General features: G+C 41.4%; 2 protein-coding genes across 3 annotated transcripts in view; both read right to left on the bottom strand.

The window, feature by feature from the left end:
- Positions 1–9,158: 9,158 nt before the first annotated feature.
- PHLDA1 (pleckstrin homology like domain family A member 1) lies at positions 9,159–10,431 on the bottom strand. Its single transcript, XM_057429463.1, has 2 exons — positions 9,829–10,431; positions 9,159–9,666 (listed from the first exon to the last, which is right to left on the bottom strand). Exon 1 carries the CDS (start codon positions 10,293–10,295, stop codon positions 9,834–9,836), a length of 462 nt encoding a protein of 153 aa, XP_057285446.1. The 5' UTR covers positions 10,296–10,431; the 3' UTR covers positions 9,159–9,666; positions 9,829–9,833.
- A 7,506-nt stretch (positions 10,432–17,937) lies between these two features.
- Positions 17,938–26,168, bottom strand: part of NAP1L1 (nucleosome assembly protein 1 like 1) — a 29,376-nt gene continuing 21,145 nt past the window's right edge. Inside the window, exons 7-15 of one of the 2 annotated variants that reach the window (XM_057429417.1) lie at positions 25,877–26,002; positions 25,317–25,388; positions 24,511–24,650; positions 22,670–22,815; positions 22,565–22,584; positions 21,256–21,378; positions 20,232–20,264; positions 19,792–19,842; positions 17,938–18,662 (exon numbers count right to left, since the gene is read on the bottom strand). In XM_057429417.1, the coding sequence (XP_057285400.1) occupies positions 18,627–18,662; positions 19,792–19,842; positions 20,232–20,264; positions 21,256–21,378; positions 22,565–22,584; positions 22,670–22,815; positions 24,511–24,650; positions 25,317–25,388; positions 25,877–26,002 (747 nt within the window). In that variant the 3' untranslated portion in view covers positions 17,938–18,626. Of the gene's footprint in view, positions 18,663–19,791; positions 19,843–20,231; positions 20,265–21,255; positions 21,379–22,564; positions 22,585–22,669; positions 22,816–24,510; positions 24,651–25,316; positions 25,389–25,876; positions 26,006–26,168 lie in introns of both variants that reach the window. The other variant, XM_057429416.1, reaches the window with a different exon arrangement.

Raw genomic sequence — 26,168 nt, 5'->3', positions numbered from 1 at the left:
CCAAGAACCCCTGGGCCAGCTCAGGGAGGGCTGTGACAGCTGAACTAAGAGCAAGCCCCAGCTATGCCAGTTTCATTTTACAAGGGCAAACCTAATAGATGATGGCTGGGAATAGACTGAATAGAGGACATAGCTGTGGCTACTCCAGGGCTACCATATCTTTACAAGGCACTAGCCTCATCAGTAGGGCACAGAGAATGGACCGTGAAACAGCTGCTATGCTTTGCAAAACTCTCCCGCTAAATGCTGTATGCTAAACTCAGAGATGAGGGAAAGAAAAGAGGGCTGGAGAAAGACTAAACATATCCAGAGCTCAGCAAAACTGAATTACTTCTCCCAAACTCAGCTTGATTTAAGGTTTCAACTTCATTTTGAGTGAACGCATTGGAAAAATAAAAAAAAATAAAAAAAATCCTTACGTGAATGCTCTGAAAATTGCCACTTTAAATCTGCCCAGATTCAGTTAAATTAAAACATTAGCAAATCAAAGCCAGCAAAATGAGCTATGTAGCCATGATTATCTGTAGCTTTGCAGATACATATAATCTTTACTTTTATGCAAGCTTTGCATTGTGTTAGAGCCCTGCCATTGTCCCAAACGAAAATTAAGTACTACATCCAGGCTACCTGCGTAAAGCACTTATCGTTCCTCACAGAGCTGTGGCAGCAAAAGAGTTTGCTGCAGATTTTCGGCTAACAGGGAAAACGACCAAACCATTTATAACTTCCTTTGAGAAAGACAATGCCCTTTGGGAGGTGGCTCTGCAGCTGAGACAAGATGAATTAGGGAAAACCTAGGAAGAAAGAAGACCCCCAGCCTGCAAATGAAGGTGCCAAGCATGGGTGCTGTGCTCCCACACCTGGCACTGCTAGCACCCTGCTCACAGGGCAAGGGGACCTCCATTCTCAAGATATGCTTATTTCACACGTTCAGCTTACTGCACCTTCCCCATTTCAAGGCAAGCCAGCAGAGCTATTCCTGAGGTTATTAGCAGCAAAACTGCAGGGTTGCAGGTGTTCTGGAGACCACTGTTTCCTTCAGCTGCTCGGTGTTACCACTCCACAACTGTGGAGAGGAACAGCAGCACTGGTGAAGCCACCAGCAAGGCAGTGGCATGGCATATCCCAGGATGTGCCGTCTCAGGAGGTCTATCAAGCACCTTCAAGTTCATGAGAGACAGCCCTTTCCTCCTTGGCATGCCCAGAGGCCTTCAGAGCATGAAGGCCTCTCCAAGAGACATAGCCAGCACCAGCAGCAGGGAGGCGAGCCCAGAGCCCTCCCTGATGCCTGCCCTGAGTCACTCCAGAGGCACCTCCTTGGCCTCCCTCCTGGTGAGTAAGGATGATGGGGAGGATGGCAGGGAACAGATCGCCCCATGGCTGCAGTTTCACAACAGGAGATGTCAGTGGGCCATGACTGCGAGCTGCTTAAGCCCTCAGGAAAACACGGGGGAACAGTTTCCAGATTGTTTGGGAGTGATTGCAGCAGCTTCCCTGGGGCGGCAGCTCAATGCTGCTCTGCAGCTGCTGCTCCCTGGGCTGATTCTTAAACACAGGAGTGGGCCCACAGACTAGCTGCAGGAATGATCTCAGTTTCATCCCAGACATATCCACCCAGTGAGCCATCTTCCTCCCTTCGATGTAAGCTACTGCCTTTTCTCTAACAGCAATAATGGGGGGAGGAAATGGCTTGTTGTTGATAATTACCAGCATTTTATAATGTCTTGCTGCCCTCTCAGCCATTAGATTCCCCTCTCTCTTTGCACCCAGCCACTCAGCTTGCACATGGAGAAGCATAGCACTTGCTTCAGGCTTTGCAGCTTCTGAGCAGACTCTACCTGTGCTCAGAAGGATATTGGCCAACCATCCGTCTTCATCTTCCTTGGCTCTGGAAGGACAGTCAGTCTAATTTAGAGCCTCCCCCCACAAACAATAGCCTTTTCCCAGGCCGGCCGGGTGCCCTGGTGAGGAATGCTGACAATCTGCCTTCCAAGAGCAGAGCTGTCAGCGTTACTTCCCTACTGCTGAGCCCTCAGTCATCACTTGCGTGAAGGATAAGCATGCAGCCTGCTGCCTTGTGACAAGAGCTGTGACTTTGTTTAGGAGCCAAGCACTCGGGACGAGTACCAGGGAAACGTGGCTTAGTGGAACAGGAAACATTAACAATCATGATAAAAGCGAAAAAAGTGGCCAGTACACGTCCAACTCAGCTGGAAGCACACTCTACAGTAGGCTCAGAGTAATGGCAGCCCCCACAAAGACAATAAAGAAATAGCTTTTCCACTTCAAGGCTGACTTCTAAAACAACAGAGTAATTTTTCTCCTGTTCATCTCTGCACAAGAAAAGCCCCTAAGCAAGGTCATCTGCATATTGCAGTAACTGCTGGCACAGAAAAGAGCACGGAGGGGTTTCCAGCTCCACAGAGGGGCTGTTGCAAAAGCCCACAGTGATACACTCACACAGCTCCATCTCCTTTCAGCAGCGGGTTAGGATAAACCAGTTGTCTATGAGCTGCTAAAGCTCTGTGAATCAGTCATGTCTTTCTGCTGGTAGAAAACCCCATGATTGGGATAAGTGTTTCTGGCTAAAAGGATTTCTCTCAAAACTCCTTCTTTCTGACTGAACTGCTCAAGTGGTAGCAGAATGGTAGATGAAAATTATTCCCCCTTCCCCTTTTTCTTCCCCCTTAGTTTCATGTAAGGCAGTTAGCAGGCTGGAAAAGCTGCATTAACATCGCATTCACATCTATACAGTCCTTTCAAGTTACTATAGAGCTGATAACCTCTCTTTGTCCTTGTAATCCGCAGTAAATAGAGGAGATTAATTGTTCCAGAAATGGGTGACAACTCACAGATCCCTCCACTTCTAGTATGCTGTTTGCACAACACCTACTGCTGGGAAAAACCAGAAGCTGTTTCAATAATCCTAAATCATCCCAAAACTCTGCTAAATTGCACATTAAACCTAAACGGTTTTTCTTGGTCTTATCTCCACCAGGCAAGTAGCTGCACCATGATGATGATCTAAGGCTGGAACTTAGCTGGCAGGACAATCACTCATTTGGGTTTCCATCCAAGGACCTGTGGCACAGGCAGGGGGCTTGGGCACTGCATTTGCAGTTGGCTCTAAGGGAGGTCCGTACCAAACCCAGAAAATGAAGTAGCCTTTCCTGCAAGAGGCAGTGTTCTCATGCAGGAACAGGGACCCTGCCTATGGATGGAATGCTGCTGTCCCTCTCCCAGGGCATGACCTTGGGCAGGCAACATGGGCTCTCTGTTCCTGAGTTTCCTCTTCTCCAAAACAGTGATATGATATACAAGTGGGCTGAGAGCCTTGTAGAGAGGTGCTATCGCCAGTACAGGCAGTTATCATCCCCAGGCCTGGGTCCAAAGCACACAGCAACACAGAGAGCCGTTCCCTCAAAGGACCCTGGCACTGGCACCCAAGCCAACAGGCTGGATTTGTTCTCTGAGTTGCAGGCTCACTGCTGTTACTACGTGCTGTACTTTTACCTTTGTAAATGGCAGTAGGTTCAAAAGATCCTGAAGGCTGAGCAACAAAACCCAACACAAATTACCGTTAATGAAATAATCCCCTCCTTAAGAGTTATGACCCAATCCTTGAGCCTCTGCAAGGTATAATCAAAACCATATGTATAGTCATAAATATCAGAATTATTTACAAAACACTGACAAGATCTTAAAAACAAAAGCAGTGATTTCCTCATCTTGCTGGAAGCTTTACAAAACATGGGGAAAATTGTTTTGTGTAAAATACTGTGCTGACCACAGAGCACTGTATGTTTCACTGTAACAGTCATTCTATATGCATTTACTGTCTTGGTTAATCTACTATGACTGGCTACAAACTATTGCAAGAGAAATATTATGAAGTAGGGTCAATAAAAACTTTGTTTATGCAAAATACACTGTTGTCATACCACAATTTCACACAAAAGGTAAATCAAGCTCCCATCCAAACAACCATTTTCCCGTCAGTGGTGGCTGGCATTGCTAGAGACGTCTAACAGAATTACTTGGCAGAGCTGTAAAACTGGGTTATTTAAAGTGACTTTGATGAGTCTATACTGGGGTAAATGCCTCTGCTTTGTCCTAAAAACCTAACATAAAATAATCCCAAGCACTTAAGCACAGAAGCCTCACCTCTGGCTTTCCCTTCAAGTATCCTAAGGAAAACCTGTAGGTGTTGCAGTCAAACCAGGCTGTTGACACAGAGCAGAAGCTTCATGTGGACGCTAGCCAGCAACACAACCTCATTTCCCAGGAGCTGCTGCCCCTTTCCTTGTACGTTCAGTGTGTACCAGTAGGCCAGGATTCCACAAGTTGCTGAGCCTCATCGTGAGGTCCCAATCAGCTCCCAGGTCCTTTGGGTGTCAGGACACCTTGAGGGTGTTCAGCTCTTAGCAGGACCAAAGGCACCGCCTTTTCCTCTGTGCATCTTCAGCAGGCAAGGTGCAAAGCAACACTGTGAGCAATGTGTAACAGCAGTGTGGTGTTTCCAGGGTCCCTACGCCTCACACATCAACAATCCCCCCGTGGAAAGACAGAACAAACATCATCACAAACACCCACAGTAGTTTGTAACTTCATAAACTGGAAATAAGCTTTTTATAAGTGACTTAACAGTTGATTTAAAATAAATAAAGGAAGGTGAGGAAAGTCATTTAGGTGTTTTCTAGGAAGGACTGAGATGTTCCTGGGCTAGAAACAGGCAGTCGAAGGCTTTGGTTTAGTTACAATTTGGGTGCAATTGTAAAGAAAATCGTTCCATTTCAGCTATGCTGTGGATTCCATGAAACTGAAAGAATCTGTTCTGGTCTGGACTTCATTTCAGAGGGGAAAGATGACATTTAGATTGGTCTTCTTTCATACAACAAGGGTGGCAAAATACTGGAATGGGTTGCCCAGGCAGGTGATAGATGCGCCATCCCTGGAGACATTCAAGGCCATTAAAGCAGAGAAACATGTTTTTAATGCACCTTTATGAAGATATCACCATTGACGCAGGAGCAGACATTGCAAATTATTTAATTCGTGCTCTATTATATTTATGCCCTTAAAGAGACAGTTATTTATCACTGTCACTAAAAGCTCATAAGGGACATCTCCAAAAGCTGTAAGCACCATTGGGCCCTTGAACAGACAAATCCACAGATGCTCAATTGGCTTTTCAAAGCTGCTGAGAACTAGCACTTCTGAGAGGTCAGCTCTTTAAGTCATCATTTGCATATCAAATATTAAGTTCAAATGTCTACATTTTGCATGTTTACTATTGAAAAGAAAACTTGCACAGCAATAGCTTTCTGATGGAAGAGGTTACTGACATCCCTCCAGCACAGGCAGGCAGCACCAGTAAGTCTAGGTCAATGCACACTGTGCTGCTGAAGTTAATACACATTTGGAAGATGCTTAAAAATGAGGACCTGCTGCAATGAAAATTCATCCCAGGGGAGTTCAAGGCAATTGAATGGCTGCAGTTCTGCAGAGACCCCAAAGCAGCAGAAGTCATCACACAGTTTTCTTGTCATACCTCATTTCTTTTCCCACAATGCTAGAAGAGAACAGGTTGGAGGATACACTGAATGGTGGAAGTGTTCATTCTGGATTACTTTCAGGTTACTTGAAATTCAATCACAGTGCTTCAGATACATAAAAAAAGAGCAACAGAGCACACTTAATGCTTCATTTTAGGTTCCTAATGTGACACAGAGGAAGACTTCATGGGTAAAGATTGTGAGCCTGAAGTCTGTGTCCCAGTGATCTGTTTTGTATGTGGACTGTGAAGCCAAGCACAGTATTACTGACATTAGCAGGACTCTGTGGGTGCTCATGCATCACACACAGAAGCCAAACTGAGGACTCTGAGCCTCGTGGTTGTGCTATGTATAAAGACTAATGGGGCATCTAAGTGGATCTTTCCTTGAGAAGGAATCTACGTAGGTTCAAAGTGTTCCTCTCAGGCTCTTAGATTGAGCTTAAGACATTGGAAAAGCTTAGATAAGGCTTTAACAGGTAGCCCACCAAAAACCATTCCTCCAACATATCGAGAGCTCTTTCAATAGATACCTCTTTATTTGAAATGGAATGCATCTTGAAAAATATGAAAAATAAATCACATCTCTCAGAAATCATTTATGAGTCATATTTACACACTTTTTTTTTTTGACGACACTGGTATTTCTGCTCACAATAGGATGTGCTAGAAAACATTTGGTACATCACTGCAGCTATAATTCAGAAGCTGGCATTTGATATCATGAAACTTAAATACAAAGAGGAATTACTTCAGGATGTCACAGAGACAACATCCACCCAATCTTCCTTTCCCCCCAGTTTCGAAATGTTCTTGGTCACCACAGCTTGAATTTCCTTATTGAGTTTGTCCCTTAAACACTTTGTTTTTAATTAAGACATGTAATTTTGACCTCTTTATGAGCTGAATGTCCACACTTTTGTGCTATCTTATACCAAGCATTTGCCTGTGTGTGTTTTGCTGGCATTTTTGTTTATTCTCTGATGAATTTATCACCTGCTGTTGGCTTTTTCTTCCCCCCCCCCCCCCTTTTTTTTTTGTAAGGTGAAGGACAACCTGATTTCTCTACTTGCAAAGCTCCAGTAAGGTGGAGTGTGATTTGCTAGACCTTCTTTCACAGCCATTGCTTACAAGGCAGTAACATACAGTATTTAACCCAGTAGTTCCAATGAAAACTATGCCGTAGTAGAGAGGCAAGCCAAAAAAAAAGCCCAAAGTTGCCTCATTTATAACATCAATTTCGTGGTCTGAAATTACTATAAGTCAAAAGAAAAAAAAAAAAAGGTGGGATTTAGAGTTGTCAGATTGTCCATGTCAGACAATTCAGCCTTCTTTATACAGACACAGCGTGAGCCATACATTCCAGCTGTCCCCAGGGCACCCCAACCAATTTATTCCCATTCAGTTTCCAGGAGACAGTCTGGAGGCACAAGATAGGGTGGGTTGATTCTTACACCCATCCCTCCACTTGGGCTGCAGGCATAGGAACAGTTCAAGGTGGATTTCGTGACAGGACCATCTCTCAGATGGCTGACACCAATGTTTTTAAATAGGTAACACAGCAGGTAAGGACTTCCAGCAAAATACTGCTGAACTACATCAGTCCAAGTGGTCTTGAGAGCATCCTTCAGACCAACTTACAAAACATAAGGTAAAAGTGGGACATTGACCTTGAACCAGTGAAAGAGAGCAGTAAACTCAAAGTGAAAGCTGTTTCCTCAAACCTTAATGGCAGTTATAACACGAAAATTGTCATCTTTCAAAGTACAAATACTTCCAGAAGAGCAGTAAAATTTCACCTTTAGACTAGACCCATAGACTTTTGTGGCATACAGGGCCTTGCATCCACTGAGGAGAGGAATACCCTCCTCTTTTAGAGAAATACATCCGCCTGATCACATAGGAACTAATTTTCATCAACTACATTTATCCTTCAGTAGCCTAAAATGCATTTTAGTAGGTGAGATATCAGCAATACGTCTGTGTATCTGAAAAGGTGGATTAGTTACTCAGCAAACTGTAATTAATGATTCTAAAGAGAGGAGCCAAATTACAAATTACAGTCTATTTTGTGAGTCTTTGACTAGCTCATTAGAGAATCCCCTTGCAGCTCTAACATCCAAGCATTAGCAGAATGATAATGGCAGATGTACAGAGACGTGGAAATTGGCTATTATGATTGCCAAGACAGCAAATGTAATCCTAGAAGGATGCTGGGGCACCTTCGATTTCAATTAGTCTCAAAATAACAACTTCATTAGCACAGCTGTAATCTACCACCCCAAGCTCATCACACAACCTTGTTGTGGGCCATATCAAAACCAGAGCTTAGGAGCAACCATTGAGAACCACCAAGGTTGGGCTTTAATTCTGCACTGTAATGTGTTCTGCATGTCTAGGTCACGTGGGACAAGGAACACAAGAAGAGGGCTAAAAGAGATCCCAACTTCCTCCTTACAGGTCTGAGCTTCAGCTTAGAGTGCAGAAGAAGGGACTGTTACGTGCTGTAGTCAATTCTAATACCATCCTTTGAGCATCACTCCAGTCTTTTGCTTTAAACACTTACAGAAACAGCTTGAACCAAGAATATGGGGCTTTTACAGTCAAGCTACACCTCAGTTACACAAACAGAAAACTCCTGGATGTGTGGCTTCAGAAGACTTTGTTTACATTCATGTAAAGCGGCCAAAAGCCATTTTCCTCACCACACTAGTTAAAATAAATAGCCCCATGGCTGCAACTTGAACCAGATATAACGGGCCACATTGATCTGTCCTGCTTCCAACCTCCTGAGGACCGGGGCTGTAGCAGCACACAGCAGCATGAAGCCACTCATCATCACCTGGAAGGCCCTGGAACGCACAGAGACCTGCAACCGCTCCTTCCTCTGCACTGGGCAAACAGCACCAACCCAGTCTCACCAGCACCACAGCCAAGCTCCCAGTGACTGTTAGGAGGAAGCCACACCAGCTGTGCAATTAGCCTTTTGTTTTCCAACTTCATGGCTTCGTCACTACTTTCCAAGGCAAGACGGCACACCTCTCTCAACATCCTACAGCATTAAACACTACAACTCATCTGGTTCATCTCAGCTACAGAGCAACTTCCAGCTTGTGAAAACCATGACCAAAAGAATCCATTTGCACACTAAGGCATACATAAAATGGGGTTTAAACTAGGGGCTACTTTAATGCAAGACGCTTAAAAACCGCCATGAAAATTCAACACAGGTCAAGAGCTTGGGTCGCTTACACATCGACCATGCAAAGAGAGCCATGGACACTATGAAACGTTCATAAATGTCACTCGGGTCCTGCCCTCCTGCCTAGGAGGGAACAGGTAACTGGAATCCAACCGGGATTCCTGTACCACAAAAGAAGACGGTCAGGTTCCTCTCCGCTCATACGTTATAAACAGATTGGTTTTAATCTCGGGATGACAAGCAATGATTTTTCTTTAATAACCAAACGTGAATAAATGTTATCTTCTGCCACACATAGTGTATTAAAAGAAAATAATTTTAAACCCAGACTCTAATTGCATTACAGAAAACAGTTTCTGTACGCAGTGTGGGTTTCAGCCAAATTCCAAACCGCACATCATATTTTCCACCTTAGCATAACACAGTGGATTTTAGGTAAAAATGAAAAACTTTTGTCAAATTACACATGGCCAAACCAGCCATAACTTTTTATGGTGCTAACGTACACATTTTTTTTTCCTTTGCTTTTCAGATACAGCCTACATTCAGAAATGTCTTGCAAATATAAGCCTTTAGAAACAACAACAACAAAATAAAAGAAATAAAACCAAACAACCTAATAAATAAAATAAAAATACATTAAAATAAAGTTACAGTACATCCTGTCTCCTAGAAATCCCATCGCACCGAAGGATCCCTTTCAAGGTTCATAAATAATAGATTTGAAATGCTTCTGGGCACCGAGGGCGGCAAAGCAGCAGCACAGCAGCAGCTGGGGTCCAGGTTGTTGAGCCTCATCTCTCTCCAGTCTACCTGCACCTCCGGCGTGTGCCCAGTCTCCGACCACCTGAAGTATGGCCGCGGCGAACGCGGTCAGCCCCGCTTCCCCGAAGCGCTCCGTTAACTTCACCTGCAATAAGACAGCACAGCGCAAAGGGCAGCCCGTCAGCCGAGGAAAACCGGCGCCGGGAGCTGGGTCTCTCCCCCCGCCCCAGGGGCCGCTCTGCAGGGCCGGGGCTGCGACCGCGCTGGGGCACGGGGCTCGGAGGGGTGGCAGGCTGCGGGTCCGTACCTGGTCTAGGCGGAGTTGGAGGCGCTGCGGAGGCGCGGTCCGTGGGGCTGCGCCAGGTGCTGCTGCTTCTGCCGGGTGGAGCGGACGGCGAGGATGGCCTGGCGGTTCTTGTACTGCACCATCTGCAGCGTGATCGCCGCGTTCCAGCCCTGCTCCTGCGCGCACCGAAAGTCGATCTCCTTCCCCTCGGCCATCACCACCGTGAAGTACACGTACTTGCCTTTCCGCTCCACGCAGTCCACCGTCTTCATGTTGGAGAAGTGCAGCTCCTTGATCTTGGCCGTCGGCTCGGCCGGCAGCGGCGGCTGTTGCTGCTGCGGCTGCTGCTGCGGCTGCTGCTTGGGGGGGGTGAGGAGTAGCCCCTCCTCGGTGAGGATGCAGCGCTTCTTCTTCCAGAGCTGCAGGAGCCCGTCGCTCCTCTTCTCCAGCACGCCCTCCTTCACCGCCTTGCAGCCGCTCTCCAGCATCCTCCTCGCATAAGCCGGCGGGGCCGAGGGCCTCCGCCCGCAGGGGCTGTGCTCTGGGGGCAGCCGGCACCAGCCGATGACCCGCCGCCCCGCACCGGCGCCGCGCCGGAGGGCCGGGAGCGCCCCGGCCCGCAGGGAGCGGAGCGGCTGCCGCCCGTACCGCGGCGTGGCGGACGCGGTGCCGGGCGGACGGCTCTGGCAGCGGCTTTTCCCTCCCCGCCGCTTTTGAACGCGCCTTCCCCTCCCCAGAGTGACACCCAGCGGAAAAGGCGGCTCCTCCCGTCGGCACCGGGGAAGCCCGGCCCGGCCGCGGAGGGGTGCGGAGCCAAGGGGCTGCCCCCTGCCCTGCTGCGGTCCCGGCCCAGCCGCCCTTTTGTCCCCCGGGCGGTGGCTAGGACAGAGCGCGGAGGTGCTGCGGAAACTGCTGTTCCGCTCTACTTAGCTACCGGTGGCTTCAAAGTGGGATTAATGTAACCATTCAGAAGCGCTGCAGCGCTCATGTGCTTCCCCCAGCGTGTGCCAGTAGCATGTGCTCGGAACTGATGTCCTCAGCCTGCCCCCTCCCCGGCGCGGGGAACAACAGCAAGAACCCCCCCTTCTGGGTGCTTTTGACTCAAGTCCAATAAAACCGTGTTGCCAGTTACCAGCGGCACCCTGATATTTAAACCATCATCGCTCCATTAAACAAAGGAAACAGCCTGACACAGAACCTGGCACAACAGCTTTAGCCCTATTCTTTCAGGGCTCCCGACTGTGCTGGGGAGAAGCAGCGTTAACTGTATATAAATCTTTACTCGCTGCAGCAGTTTGAGTAATATCCAAGGAAAGCAAGTATCCATACCACTTCCCAGAGGAATCACTAGAACCTCAGTACTTGGAAGCTTTACGACTAGGAAAAAAACGCCAAACAACTAAAACCAAGCTGGCAAAGAACTAGGACAATTTGCCTTGTTACTCTCTGCTTTGTTGCCACACATTTGATTATTGTTTGGATTCTTCCCTGAGATTAGCTTTTGAATTCATTTATTTGAATAGAAAAGTGACTTCAGGTTAACATTAAGATATTTAAGTCCTTTGATGTATTCGATGTAAATCAAAAAGCCTACGTAACTGAATTTGGCTAGCAATGCCAATGTAAACTGAAGGCTAAAGTTTCATACTCCAAGAGCATTGGTTTGTTTTAAACATCTATTTAACATGGCCATGAAAATAAAAACCCTCCTCACAGCCCTCTTTGGCAGCAAAGAAGCAGGTCATGCAGCATAGGTCAGTGGGAGCACATTAGGAGAAAAAAAACAAACAGTATTAATGATAGCTTTAACGGAGTTTATCTCCAATAACATTCTAAAATGAGTTTCCGCCTATAATCTTTTCCTCCTGAAGTTCAAAGTTAATTTTGAAAAGTTGTTGAGAGGCAAACAATTAAGCCTGCAACAGCAATTAATTTTATCTGGCTGGTTTACCTTTCCTGAGGTAACTGGAAGACACTCAAATCATAATAAAGACAGCTTGCTAACCACAAGATGAACAAAAAAAAAAAAGATTAATATCTGAAACATCCATTTATCTGAAGAAGTCATTCTTAAAGCTTACTATACACACTATGACATCCAGTCCATTTTCACAACCATCTTACACCTATTTTAAGAGGCCCCTGCTCATTTTCAAAAGATATGAACACCATTCATGATTGTCTTGATCTGCAGCTCCTCACCGTTTGAGCCTAAATCCCCCAGTGGAAATATCTGTGCCTTCAGCTGCTGGTGCACATAGGAGCCTCACGCACAGCATGAACAAGACAGGAGAACTCCTTGCCTTTTTCATCTAATGTACTTTACATCTACCTCTTTGCTCCTGACTGTGTCACATGAACAGAGACTTAATTTTGCAGTTGTCAAACTAAAACACAAACTGGTTAATATGCATTCATCTAGACTAAGCAACTTCATTTTTAAAAAAAAAAAGTTAATGTAAGGCACAGGGCATTGAACTAAACCTACAGAAGACTTAATTTCTCTTTATTCTGCAGTTTTGGTTGCATGTCCATTGCAGTAGGTGAGTAGCAGTTTGTTTTCAACACGCACTAACCAGCAGTCTGAAAACTTGCACTAGGCTTAGGAGTCCCACACATCAGTCTGTAACAGGCATTCAAGAACCTTTTCCCATCTGCAACACTGATCTGTAACACTTAATGACATTAACACATAATCTGTATATTTTAACACGAGCTTTTTTGCTTGTTCTCAGTGCTAACAGCAATTTGTAATTAATCAAAGGAAAAAAGTAAAATAAGTGTGGAAAGCCAAAAGACTTCCAAATATACAGGAGAAAGGGAATAAATTCATTTTACTTTGGCCTTGCATGGCATAAAGTTCCCAGAAGTGTTGAATGTCAGATTTTTAACCCAACTCTAAACACTGATGGACATACTCTGCTAATGTATAGACCCACAACAACAACTCCATTCCTGGTGAAATTCACCTAAGTATGTGATCAGAAGTAAGCATGCAAAACATCTATTTGAACTTGTACCCTATAAGCCAACAAGTAGTAACAGCCATTAAAAATACATATTTGGCCAAAATCATCAAATCAGTCAAAAGCTAGGAGACTAGGGCAAGATTTCATGCTAAAAGAACAAAATAACCCAAATCAATCATGCAGAATTTGCCAGTAAAGGATAATAAACTTCATTTGCCCAGATGGAAGTCACCACTAAACTTCTAGAAATGCTTCTTACACTAGTAATTTGAAAATCCACATTCACCATAGTTAAACACACTACATTATCCCACTGAGACTTTAAATATCTATTTAAACCAATGCAATTATATTAAATTTTCCATGTCTGCTACCTTTATTGAAATTCCACTGAAGACTTGCAGGTTCTGCATCCGTTCCTCCTGAAATATCTGATGTGCAGATGCCTCCTACTGTCAAACTTGAAATACTACAACCTAATCCTTGAAAGTCTATACATCTAAGATGCATGTATTCCTTACAGAGTTTTTTCTTCTCCCTGTTCAAAGTTCATACTGGTAACAGAAATGTTTGGTTGTTAGATACACTTGTCTCCTACATCAGAAGCTCTCTAACTTAGGCTCAAGCAGCTGAAATTTTCTACACATAACCTTAATGAAAGAGTAGCTACGGAACAAGTAATGAGTGTTCTTTTTAAATCCTGAGACAAGTTAAACACTGTTTTGGGAAGCCACCGTGAAAGACTAAAAAGCCCATAATTTTTCGAGTGTTTCCCTGGATAACAAATTTGCTTGACACCAACTATCAGCAATTAGTTTCAAAGGGATGCTAAACTTCTGGGCAACAATCCTTAAGCATCATCCTTTCTCCCATTACTGAGAACTGGCTGTAACAGAAAAACAGTTAAAAGGGAAACCTAAAGAAAGTACAAGCTGGTCATTGCTAGATATAAGGAAGGGTCAAGGGCTGAGAAATACATGACAAAATGAATGTGTTGCAATGTATGATCAAAGCAATTAGTAAGTGATTACTTATTTTTCTTGACCTCTACCATCTAATCTCAGTGGAACATGCTGCTGACTGAACACCGAAGAATGAATCTGTCATCCTGGGGGAAGATTTTTCCTTTCATGAACTCAATCTCACAGGCACCTGTATATACCCCATAGTAAACCAGGCAGAGATGCACGCAAGATTTAACTATCAACCATACTGCCCCAGACCTTAGCATGCCCTGTAACCCATGGTAGTACCAAACAAAGAAACTGTGCAATGCACAGACTATTAGCATTGCAGCTGCTCTAGCCTGGCTTTTCCAAAGTCCCTTGCTCTTCAGTTAAGAGGTATTCCAAAAACATTAAAATGTACTTAAACACATGTAGAGCCAAAAGCCAGTTTCTAAGGGGGTTTAGAAGTTTCTCAGATTCGACCAGCAGAATAACACATGGTCCGAGTTCAGAACATACCATTTCTCATCAATTGCAGGGTAAACAGAAGCTTAGGCAGATAATCAACATTTGAGCCTATAAAAGCAAAGCTCGTGACAGCCAAGTTCAGGAGCTGCACCCTCTCTGCAGCTGCAAAGACAACTCTTCTTGACAACCCTGCACACTTTAGGTAGATACTTGCGAGAACAATTGTCCTTCTGCCACAACCCCGCACTCCCTGGGCACCCACTTCTGGTATACACCAAGCAGATCAAAATGTGGAGTAGCTTATCTTTTGCTTGGTGTAGTGTCTTGTCTGCTTTACTTGCTCTAATTTTCCTATAAAAGCTGAGACACAGTCCAAACGTGGAAGCTACTAGGTCTGACCAGAGGCCTAACAGGGGGATTTAAGGAGTAATGAACAGTCTTGCCCAACATGCCACATAAATTTCCAACTCCTCCTGATACTGTAACAGAAGTAAGACTTACTATTTCCAGTAGATTTATGTTCAGTTTAGGTAAGCATCAGGTAATGATGACTTCTCTGACCTGTACAAGAAAGTATTGGATTGGATTTATCTGCACAGCATGAAGGAGCACTATACAGCCAACATCTGTGTCTCTATCTCCAGCCCAGCAGGCCATCAAGGCTGTTACACAGAGAAATGCCTTCAACAGACTGTCCCCTTTCTACAGAGGAGCTTAGCGTTTTGTTTCCTCTATGCTAACATGAATTCCACAGAACAATCCGCCTGCCCAACACAAGGCAAAAGGAAATCCCTGGTAGAGAAGTTAATAATCATCCATTTGCATCCAAGTTCTGTATCAATTTCTGAATCAGGTCTACAACAGGTCTTAAAACACAGCAAAAGTTTAAGTACCAGTTTGAAGGTAAAGATCAACACATTTGATTCCCAGAGTTTGCAATCCTCTGCTGTTTGTGGGTGTTTTTGGTGTGGGTTTTTTGGTTTTGTGTTTTGTTGTTTGTCTTCATTTAACAAATAAAATCATGTCAAAATTACAATCTCTGCTAGCAGCTTGGGACACATCAGTTCCATGAGTAAAACTAGAAACTGAGTTTATGAAGCTAGTTAATTGTACTGGACAATGGTAAGAAGCATTGCTATGCCTACTGTTAAAAAAAAAAAACCTCAAAGGTAACATTTCTAACAACACTTGATATCACCCTTCTCCAGACAGTAAAACATGAGAATGCTAAGCTTAAGTCTGGTCTACTTTATTTCACGACAACTTTGAGATTATTTAACATTAGCAAAGTTATACCAGGCAGGAACACAGTGCTAAGGAAAGCTAACCTACATTTGCTGAAAGTGTATAACTACCCAAGAAGCATCTGTCTCCATCAAGCATAAGCTCTGAGCACCCTTTGCTGTCATCCAAAGTCCCCGTTAATTCTCCGTTTTCCTCACCATCACCCCATTTTTCCTTAATTCTCCCTTCAAACAGTGACCAAAACTAGACAGAAGACATCATTTACCCAGATCTTAAATTTGGGTGCAGTACTGCAACAACTGACCAAGAAATCTTATTTCATTGACACATTTTCCTAGCCTGAACTTGTTAACAAGGTAACTGATCCCCCTCAAATACTAAATGAAGAGTTTCTCTACTGCTGGTATAACCCCAGAAGTGAAAAGAATGAGTCACAATACTCCAATCAATGTTGAAAGTTTAATGTTCCTGCTACATACTGCCTTTCAGAATTGCTAAACAAATGTCTTTGAGCACAAAACTACGTTAAGCACCAAAACAGTTTTTATTTAACTGACACCGTAAGAACTGGCACCTTATTTTGTATGATTATAACCTTCCTTTTGCTGCAGTCTGCAGAGCACAAGACCTGCTGATTGAGAACTAGCAAGTCAATCTAGAGAGCAGCTTACCAAAAATCTGTTGACAGAGAAGGATTCATGGCTCTGGATCTTGCAGGCTGCAGGTGACCTTTGACAACTACAAACTCCCCTTTTCAAATACTGCATCCCATTGTATGATATGAAGATATTAAATGAGAAAGCCATCGAAAATTTCCTAACAGTGACTTTTGAAATTCATTGGATAACTTTCAACAGTGCTTTCTCTTTTTAAGATACATTTGCCAGATGCTGTTAGTAAAAATGGGCTAGATCTAAGTAAGGACTTCAGAGACTTCTCATGTCAAAAAGTATGAACCTCAAAGCCCCATATTAATGACTGTTCAAGCTCATAACATACCATCAGTTTGGTCTTCCCATGCCCTGAATTTTAAGATTAAGCTTAACCCTGGAGACATTTAGAGAAGAGACCAAGTGAAACACAAACTGGCAGAATCAGGATCTGTACCATAAGAACACAACTACCATAGAGTGTGAAGTTAACTTTTCATTTCTCTATTTTTCAACACTATGATCTATGCGTTACCTAAAAAAAACAAACACCTAAGAGCAGAACTTCAACAGTACTGTTCTATACACAGCTATAGGTGGCAAGAGCTCCTGCTCCCAAGTCCATGGACAGGAGAAAGATGAAGCCTGATAGGGATTCTGAAATGAAGCAGTATGGTATTTGAGCCTTCAAGGAATTAAACCGAAGATAAAAATCAGTTTAGTCAGGGCATATTCAACCCTCTTCCTTTCACGGGGGCTGAGGATTCAAGAAGGGCACTTGGGATAAGCTTTATTCTGCATTACTTACGCTCCAACCAAGAGACATACTAAAGAAACTCTTCCACCAGCCTTATCCTCATGCAGCTGTTGCCTCCTGCTTGCCCTACTCTTTTCAGCCCTTTAATCCTTTACAGCTAAGTCCATGTACCAGTGGCAAGGAAGGAAACAAACAAAAAGAAATGCAAGAAAAAGAAAAGAGCAGTCACTGCAAAAATGGATCCATGCTAGCTGGATCCTTCTTTCCAGTCCTTCAAGGACCTTCCCATCCCTCAGAAAGTTATCTGGGTACTTGCTTAGAAGATCAGAACTTCTACAGTTACATGAATGACAAGACGACACAGAATACAGTAGCATCTTATTGACTGGAAAAACTCAAATGGAAGTCATTGGGTCATAGTTTCTTCAAGCTGAAGGCATTCAAATCCACATCACACCAGCACCTCCACTGCTAGACTACAGATAAGGTTAGCATGAGAAAAATCTAGCCCATGTTTTAACTGACAATGAACATCAATACAGACAAAGTATGAACCAGAACACACAGATATAAAAGTGAACAAAATTTTGGGTGAGAAGAGGGGATTGATTCCCTTCGGATTTGTTTTCTCCTCTGTAGATGCTTGATACAGTGAGTACAAAGTAGAATACAGCTAAGTGTTCTAGCACTCCCTTAGGTTGCAGGGCAGGTTTTGTTCAGGACAACCCAGCTCTGTCTACACAGAAATCCAAGGCACCTTTCTTGGCTCCAGAATTCATACTAATGACCAGTGCCCTAGAGTCAGGCACAGCAATACTGAAGTCCTTTATCAGATCTAGCCCCACTTCAAAAGACTTGTCTTCTCCAAAATGGCAGTGTTGACCAATCACTGAAACATCTAGCTCAGATTCACAAGTATCACACTGCAAGCGGAAAGTATGGCTCAAACTTTCCAAACTATAGTGCTTGGTTTTAAAATGCTATATAATTTACTTCTCAGTAACTCTCAACATTTTTTTCTAGTGAAAGTGAACTGCAGCATGAAAGATATGCCTTACATGCAGATACACACATCATAATAAAACAAGACTAGCTTCTGAAAATACTAGGTTTTATTCACACCCCAGTGGTAAACAATAACCTTAATATGATGACTAGGTTTCTTTTGTAGATCACTATGTCACATAAAATACAAAACCCATAGCATAAACAAGCTGACAGTTATGAATGTTTAATGTGGTCTCGTTGGAAATTAAACAAGTTATACCAATCTTCTGAAGTAGTCAAATTCAAAATGCATCATCTCCTAGTTAGTACAAGTCACTGCCAGTTCTATAACAAAGTAATGAAGGCACAGCTAGTGCAAGCAGACTTAAACCCGTTCCGACTACTGGGCTGAAAAATACTTTGGTTGGTTCTTCAGGAGAGAAGTTTTCTCTAAACAAATATTGGTCTCAGTTAACAGTTCTGATAATCTTCACAGCTGCAGTCTAATAGCTACATGACAAAGACTTCACAAGAACCAAACTATGTAGCAATGAATTAACATTCATGCTTTAGGGGATTTACTGCATTCTACGTATTGGCAGAAAATTATACTGTTAAAATGCTAGGTAGATTGAACCTACATTTTAAACTGGTTCTTATGTGTTTGATTTCTTTTTTTTTAAACAAATTGGTTACTTAATTCTACCAAGATACAAAACATAAGGCTGTAAGTAACTAATAGTTGTGTTTAGGCTATTACAGTGCAGGTAATCCTCAAGGCCACATACACACTGCTTCACTGCTGCTTGCATTCTGCTGGGTTTTGATCCTTCTGTTAAGAAAAAAGGAAAAAACAGTTTACAGGTATCAGTGTTTTAAAAGAACTATTAATACCACTAAGCCTACTTTCTTAAGTTCCAGTATTCAAGTTCTTCTTTTCTCTTTTCCCTTAAACTAATGGCATAGTATTAGCAATACCACTGTCTTCAGATTGTGGCAACATAACACAAGAAGCCCATCCTCCAGCAGCTTCATTTTGATTCCAAAACCTTTTTCAATTGGAAGCAATCTGAATACACTACAGCAGATGGACCATAACCAACAGGCTGTACACTTTGATTAGCAGTTCTACACCCTACATCTTTCTAGGTACAACACTGAGATTATGTAATTCTTTCAAGAGTACTTTCACTGTGGCTCAAACCACTTCTACTGAAAAAAATGCTGCCTCCTCATCAGAAATTGAAAGCAGATTTCATAGCAGACATTCTTCATTCCCAGACTTTATTTTCGCAACTACAACTTTCACCTACCACCATTAGATGCTTTTGGGTGGCCAAATGTACCTTTTCTTCAGCTAGGAAGAATCTATGAACCCAGTGGCTCACAGTCACTTTTCCAGCAAACTGAGCTGGACTAGCGACTTGCCCTTCCCATGGAGTAAGAAAGCAGATAGTCATTCTCAGCTATTCACATTTCAGTAGTTGGCTGTAAACACATTCCTGAACCTTCACTTCTACCTCAAGCAATGAAAGACTTGCTATTATTTATCCTGAAGAAGCTTCAGTTTTATGCTCTGCTGGAAAAATCTGTGCCAGAGTCAGCTTGGGACAGGTTCCCAAAACTGAACCTGCATCATGGAGTTCTCTGTGTGGAGTTACAATTACAGAACATTTTCACTATTAGCAGCAACTTGCTGCAAGAAAACCAAGCCTGAATAATTTCAGTGCTCAAAGCCAAAGTCACTTCTACAAAATGATTCTTGGAGAAAGAACTTCAAAGTCGCGCTATCATTATTAGCCTGTCAGAACTGGGGCAGAAATAGCCTTAGCCAAAACATACTCACCTTTGGAACTACTGATTAAGTATTTAATCAAAAAAATAATCAAGATTTAACTTACATAAATTTGTAAGTGTAAGTATGCATACACAAAATTCAAACAGTCTTTATAATTCCTTACTTTGGGGTCATAGTCAGGATCATTTTCTTCATCTGCTTCTTCTTCCCCCTCCTGAAAGAAAACACTTGTTTATGTTACTCTAGCTTATACACATTCAACTTCCTGAGCCATTTTCATTAAAATTAAGATTAAATTATGCTCTTAAATACATTACCACTTTAAGTTATACATATTGCATCAGTTAGCCCTCCACAAAGCACACATCTTTTGACATCAGTTGCAATTTAATTTGTAAGATAACTTAGGGTGGTCTTCATTTGGTTTGGGCTTTTTGCTAGGTTGAAGTATTCACCCTAGATCCACAAAATTTCACGTTGTGTCTTACATTCCTAAGTAATGCTTAAACTTAGTGTCCAGAGTATTAAAAAACTAAAGGAACTCTTATTTCAGATAAACTACAAAAGGAAAATTATTTAAATCAAGGCTACTTGTCAACTTACTTCATCATCTGCCTCTTCACCTTCTTCATCGTACTAGAAAATAAAAAGGTTTTGATAGGGTCATAAATGCAGCTGTACAGACAGATAACTCAAGTAAATGCCAGAGACCATACGGTACTGTGCTCTCCAAAATAATTTCTTATTGACAGATTTTAAAGTGTTTTCTGTATCAGCATGAGCAATGCTCAATCTTTTAAGCTATGCTCTAGCAGAGAAAACCGTCTAGTTTAAGTTCCTTACATACAACACTGGAAGAGCTTATTAGACTACGATAAGCCTTCTGGCCAGTGGAGTGTCTCAAAGCCTAAGGCAATTTGTACAGTCAGTTACTTCCCTCTTCTACATCCCCCAGGCCAACGCTTTGGACTAAGAGCTACCATTTTACATTCTAAAAATAAATTTTAAGGCAGGACTTACTTAAGCTATCTTAACTGTCAAACTGTCCTTGTTTGTGCAGTAGCAAGAAAATATTTTGCCCACCTAAAGTTCTGGGGGTTTGTGGTTTGTTTGCAAGCTTAGCTCTTTTACAACACTTAATTCAAGCCTTTACAAAGCTCACTTTGAATATTTTCACATGATCTGAATGTGCTTATCTACAATTTTTTAATAAGAATACCCTCCAAAAGGATCAGGCTTGAATCTCAAGGAACTTAGTAGCACAGTATCACTATAAGCACAAAGAACAGGAAGGGCAGGTAGATAAATAAGACTGATTTGTTGTCTGGCAGCTCATTATAGCTCTACCAAAGTATGGGGTATGCCACCCTATGAATGCCTTATACACAAAATCCTCCTTAAAACATCCTCTAAATGTTCAGCTTCTACTACTCCTTTTACTATGAAACTCTGGAGTCACTACTTCAAGGATGAATTAGTTTTGTGCTGCTCTTTAGGAAGTTCAGCTGAAACTAATGTTGATACATCCCATTCTAAAGATACCAACATTTTAAGTCAGAAATTACCAAAAATCTTTAAGCAGCTTTATTTCAAAGTTTTTAGCATTTTAAAAGAACACTATACTTACATCATCATCGTCATCTTCAATAGCTTCTCCTGTGAAGTACAATACTGATCGGGGGACTATACGTTCACGCAAGAAATGACCTATTTCAAAGTCTGCAGCAAGGATTGCCTCAGCATCATCATCCTGCATAAAACATTATTTCCTAAGTCATTTTTGACACAAAACCACAAGTTGCACAGACTTTGATGTGGCCAAATTTACACGAACCTCCTGTGCTTTTTTTTTTTATTCAGGACTTGCTTTATAAGATTTAAATTGTGGAGCCAAGTTTTATACTATATACAGCCTATCTGCATTATGCAGGGGGGACTGCTTCTTCAGTAAGCTTAATTACACAAAATTGTGGAATTTAAGTTTTATTCTTCCCCACTCCCAACATGCTTTTAAGTAGAAAAACTGTTTGATACCTCCCAGACTTTCTTTTTTATGCACAATACCCATAAGAACTAACTACTAGCCAGATAAGCCTATCTAATTAAAAATTTTACAAGTACTTCTGATTATTACAGTGCATCTCCTCCATGACTCCCATTACACTGTGAAACACATGAACACCTAAAAATGCTCTCTGATGCAGTTCCAGGTTTTCATTCTTTTTGTTTACACACAAGTGTTCCTCTGTATCTGAGAAGTTACCTTCAAGTCAAAAGGCTTCTTTTTAATTTGTTTTAACACTACAAACATACAGCTTTTGATGTCCATGTCACATAAGAGTTTTAACAGCATGCTTCCGAAAGCTTTAACCAGATTTCTCACTCAAGCTACACAATGTAATCAGCACTTTAAAGTGGTTTACAATAACATAGCTTATTGCTACAGAGTCTTCTCTTGGTGAGCACACAGAAGAGTGGGCTCTTAGTTTTCTGTTCTTGCTTTATTACCTTCTCCAAGAGTTAACAGCTTGGGAAATTTTTAACAGCATAAAATACAAACTGGATACGTGCAGCCATTAGAGAAGCTCACCCAAATAATGCCCAAAGAAACAGACCTACACCAGCCATTAGACCAAAGGCTAATAACAAAGATCACTAAAATTACACAACTGTTAACAGCTCCCAAGGTAGCTTACAGGAAATTTAAGTTGAAGTTTACTAAGCTAAACTCTGTGATCCAACTCAAATACTCATTTTAATAAAGAAAACAAATGCACACTATTCATCACAAGTATTCTCAGTTAAATACAGAAAGTTAGAGCTGAAACTGTTTAATAAATATCCAAACAATTTCAACAAACATTTTGCACATAAAGGTATGAGTGCTTTCACTGGTGTTTGCCCCCCACCCTCATATTTTAAATAAGCAAACTTACCAGGTCTCCACTTTCAGGAACTATAAGAAAAAAAAGAGAAGAAACAAGTGAGTGAAGTTCAAACTACATCTGAAGTTAATGCAGATAAACTAATGTTCAGTTTACCTTCAGGAGGACTAAAGAAGTTGAAGAAAGAATCATTGGAAACAGTTTTTGTCACTGTTCTAACTGTTCCACGACCCTTATGTTTCTGCTTCTTCTTAATGGTTTTTAAAGTAACATTTTTTCCTTTTTTCCAGTCTATTTGGCAACTGAAGAGGGAAGGAAAAAAAAAAGCAGCTGCAGCTCATTATCATTCCACTTATTTATTCAGTGCTATATTTTCATTACTTCATTCATCAAACCCAAGACTAACAGTTTCATTTTATGATTGAAGTGTTTTCATACAAAAGTTTCTCCTTCCCCACACAATCTAGTAAATGCTATTTTCATTAGCTACCAAGTTCTGCCTAGTTTCCTATCAAAGAAGATCACTCCCATTTTTAGAGCTACATATCAATTATAAAGTAATGTCATATTTGGTCATACTAGTAATATGCCAAGGTTTACCACACCTACCATTGTAATCCACAAGTCCTTAAAATAATGCATGAAACAGATGTGTAGTTTTGCGTTGGTTTTAGCTGCCTGTTTGTTGGGGTTTTGCCACCTTGTTTTAGTTTGGTTTTTTGTTTGGTCATTTTTTGTTAACTCCATCCTGCTTACTTTATGCAAAATTATGCCCACAGACTCATCTCACAATCAAAAATCATTCTGGGGACATGTAAATGAAGTCATGTCCATGACTGTCCTTATTTGTGCAAGTTCCTGATTAGATTCCTTTAAAGACTCGAAGCGAGTGAGCTCTTTTGGGATAAAAAAAAAAAGCTCTTAGTTAAAAGACAAAACATGGACTAAGAATAAGTGTTTTTCACAGCAGCAGAGTGTCATCTTACAGTGACCTCTGCCAGGATTTATGCTTTTCAAAAACTGTCCAAACTGAGGAAGACAAAACAGTTTGACCAAAGCTACTCAAGCACTTAAGACTAAATCTCACAGGATATTTGCAGAAATGTTACATTAAGCGACGAGAAATGCAGTGGTAAATGGAAGTTAGTATCAGCAACTGCAGAATAATATACAGAAAAAAACAACCAGGAGTATGAAGCGATAGACTTTAAAGTAGTTACTAACACTCAGAAGAGGAGTCAGAACATTCAAGACACATTAACAGGCTATATACAGAGACCTGATGTAGCCATAAGGCTAATTATATACAACTCAGCTTTCTGTCACCCTTCTGTTCACAAGAAAAGGGACATGTACAGAGAAAGACTATTTAGTGTAAGGAGTAACAGCCAATTTGGAACAAAAGGCATCACTGAGAAAGGAGTATGACAGCTCTTTAAAATCACAAGGAAGCTGGATCCAACGGGATAACAGTTCTTCATTTCTCAAATGGATCAATTGAAAAGAGACTCAGAGGCAAACATTCAACACTTGTAAAACAAACTGGACAACTGCGGTATGGAAAGAAGAACTGGAACAGACTTCCCAAAACACTGAGTGTCAAACACAAAAGAGATTAAAAGTGATCAAACAAATTTTGAAAAAAGCTAAAGGCCTACAAAGAGATAACCCCTTCCAATCCAGCTCTAGCACCTGCCTATTTCTAAATAAATACTGATTAGATCTTTTTATTTATATTCATATATAGTACATATGCATTATATAAAATATCTAATTTTATATACTGTATTGAAGCTACTGAAAAACACTGAAAAACTTAAGTCGAAGCCACACTGAAAAACTTAAGTCGAAGCCAGCCATAATAACAGTTATGTTAACTAATAACTGTTATTAGTTAACAGTCTCTTTCCAGCACCTTTCCAAACTGCAAGTCTACAGCTGGATAACGCTAAGGAAAAAAATGCTACATAGCCTTAGTGTTATTTATTAGCACTTACCCTGTACAACCCATGATTTCTGGTCCATCAAAGGAGAAGGGATCAGAATCGTCTGGCTCTGACCTCATTCTGTATGTCTTTGTCAATACTTCATTTGTGAAGTAGTCATTTGGTTCAAAATGAAATTCTAATGTGAAACTCTTAAAAAGAATTGCAGAGCATTAACTTCAGCAACACATACCTTTAATTTCTAAATACCTAAAATCTAAAACCAAAAATACACATGGAGGGAATATATCTACCTCCTCCAATACTGAAATAGTGCATATACATAACTTGTTCTAGAATTTGCTGCCCAAGTTATACAATAAATCTTCAAATGTTTTTGTTTACCGTATTGATTTTGTGCTTACTTGTACTTATTAGTTCACATACTGCTTGCAGTAATGACACAAGATCTAATGTACAGCTCTCTTGGCATTAACCTATAGAGAGAACTTCCAAATTTAAAATATTAAAACTTCTCAAGCTATCTGATTTCTGGCAAGGGAATTATATCCAATTATATGCAGCAGCTATACAGAAAGTACCTGAAGGTATCAAAATTTAAATGTGAAACTTAGTCACAAGATATTAAGGCCTAGTTATTAACTCATCAGAATTTGAAGGTTAAATTAAGTATAAATTCATTCCTATGGTACTGCAAGACTAGTACTAGTCTTTGTACTGTTCTTCAGAAGACAAGAAGTAGCTGCGTATTTCTCATGATTGCCATAAGACAACTGGCTATCACAGACCATGCTACTAATATACAAATAAATCTTTAGATAACACAAAAGTAATCTTGTTTAACAGGTTAAACTGACCATAGGCTGTCCAACTTCTGAAAACTTCACTTTTATATCTTTTAAGTGTTTCAGGATAGGTTCATCGTGCTCCTGCAAAGAAAAATACAGGTTATTCAATTTTCATAATATTAAATTATACACAGATTTAAGACCCTGCAGAGATGAAAAGCCAGTTTTAGAACGAGTTTTACATAGCACAAGAACCTTGTTAAAGCACCGAAACAGTTTCACAAACTTGACCAGCAGATGGCAACAACGACTGCATGGAAAAAATTTCACACTGTAGTACACAACCTAAATCCGCGCAAATACCAAATACAGGTTTTAGCTGTATCTAATACTGCTTTTGATGTCCACAATCTTATAAGTACAGAAGGTATATTAGTAAGGTAAAATAAGTTCAACAAATAACACAATAAGAAGGTATTTCAGAATGCTCTGTGCTCTCAGTTGACAACCAAGTACTTGTTCCATTTTTGCTCTCCTAGAGACACATCATGTACTGTTGCTACTCCCTTCTTAAAGACACTTTGATTAAATATTAACACAACTTTAAACAAGCCTGGACCACCACCTACCTGAACCATATCACTTAGCAAGTCCACGTTCTTGAATACCGTCAGCCAAAACTCTGGAATTCCTTTAGGGTCTTCTTTTTCCTCATCTTTTTTTTCCTCTTCAAGCTTGGCTTTCTCTTTCATTTCCTCCTTGATAAAAATTTTAGTTTTTCTTAATTTTAAGAGAGTGACCAGAAGGTTCATTAACAGTTTTATGTTGATACAGAGCATATTGTCACATGCATGCTTTAAGCAATCAAAGAATTATGATAATTACTATCAGTAATCATTATGCGCCCAATTTCATTTTTAA

Source organism: Pezoporus wallicus, unplaced genomic scaffold, assembly GCF_028554395.1.
Source record: "Pezoporus wallicus isolate ANWC-B61680 ecotype Strahan unplaced genomic scaffold, APGP_CSIRO_Pwel_v1 contig_5069, whole genome shotgun sequence".
Taxonomy (NCBI): Eukaryota; Metazoa; Chordata; class Aves; order Psittaciformes; family Psittacidae; genus Pezoporus; species Pezoporus wallicus.
This window is presented reverse-complemented; position numbering and strand designations above follow the sequence as displayed.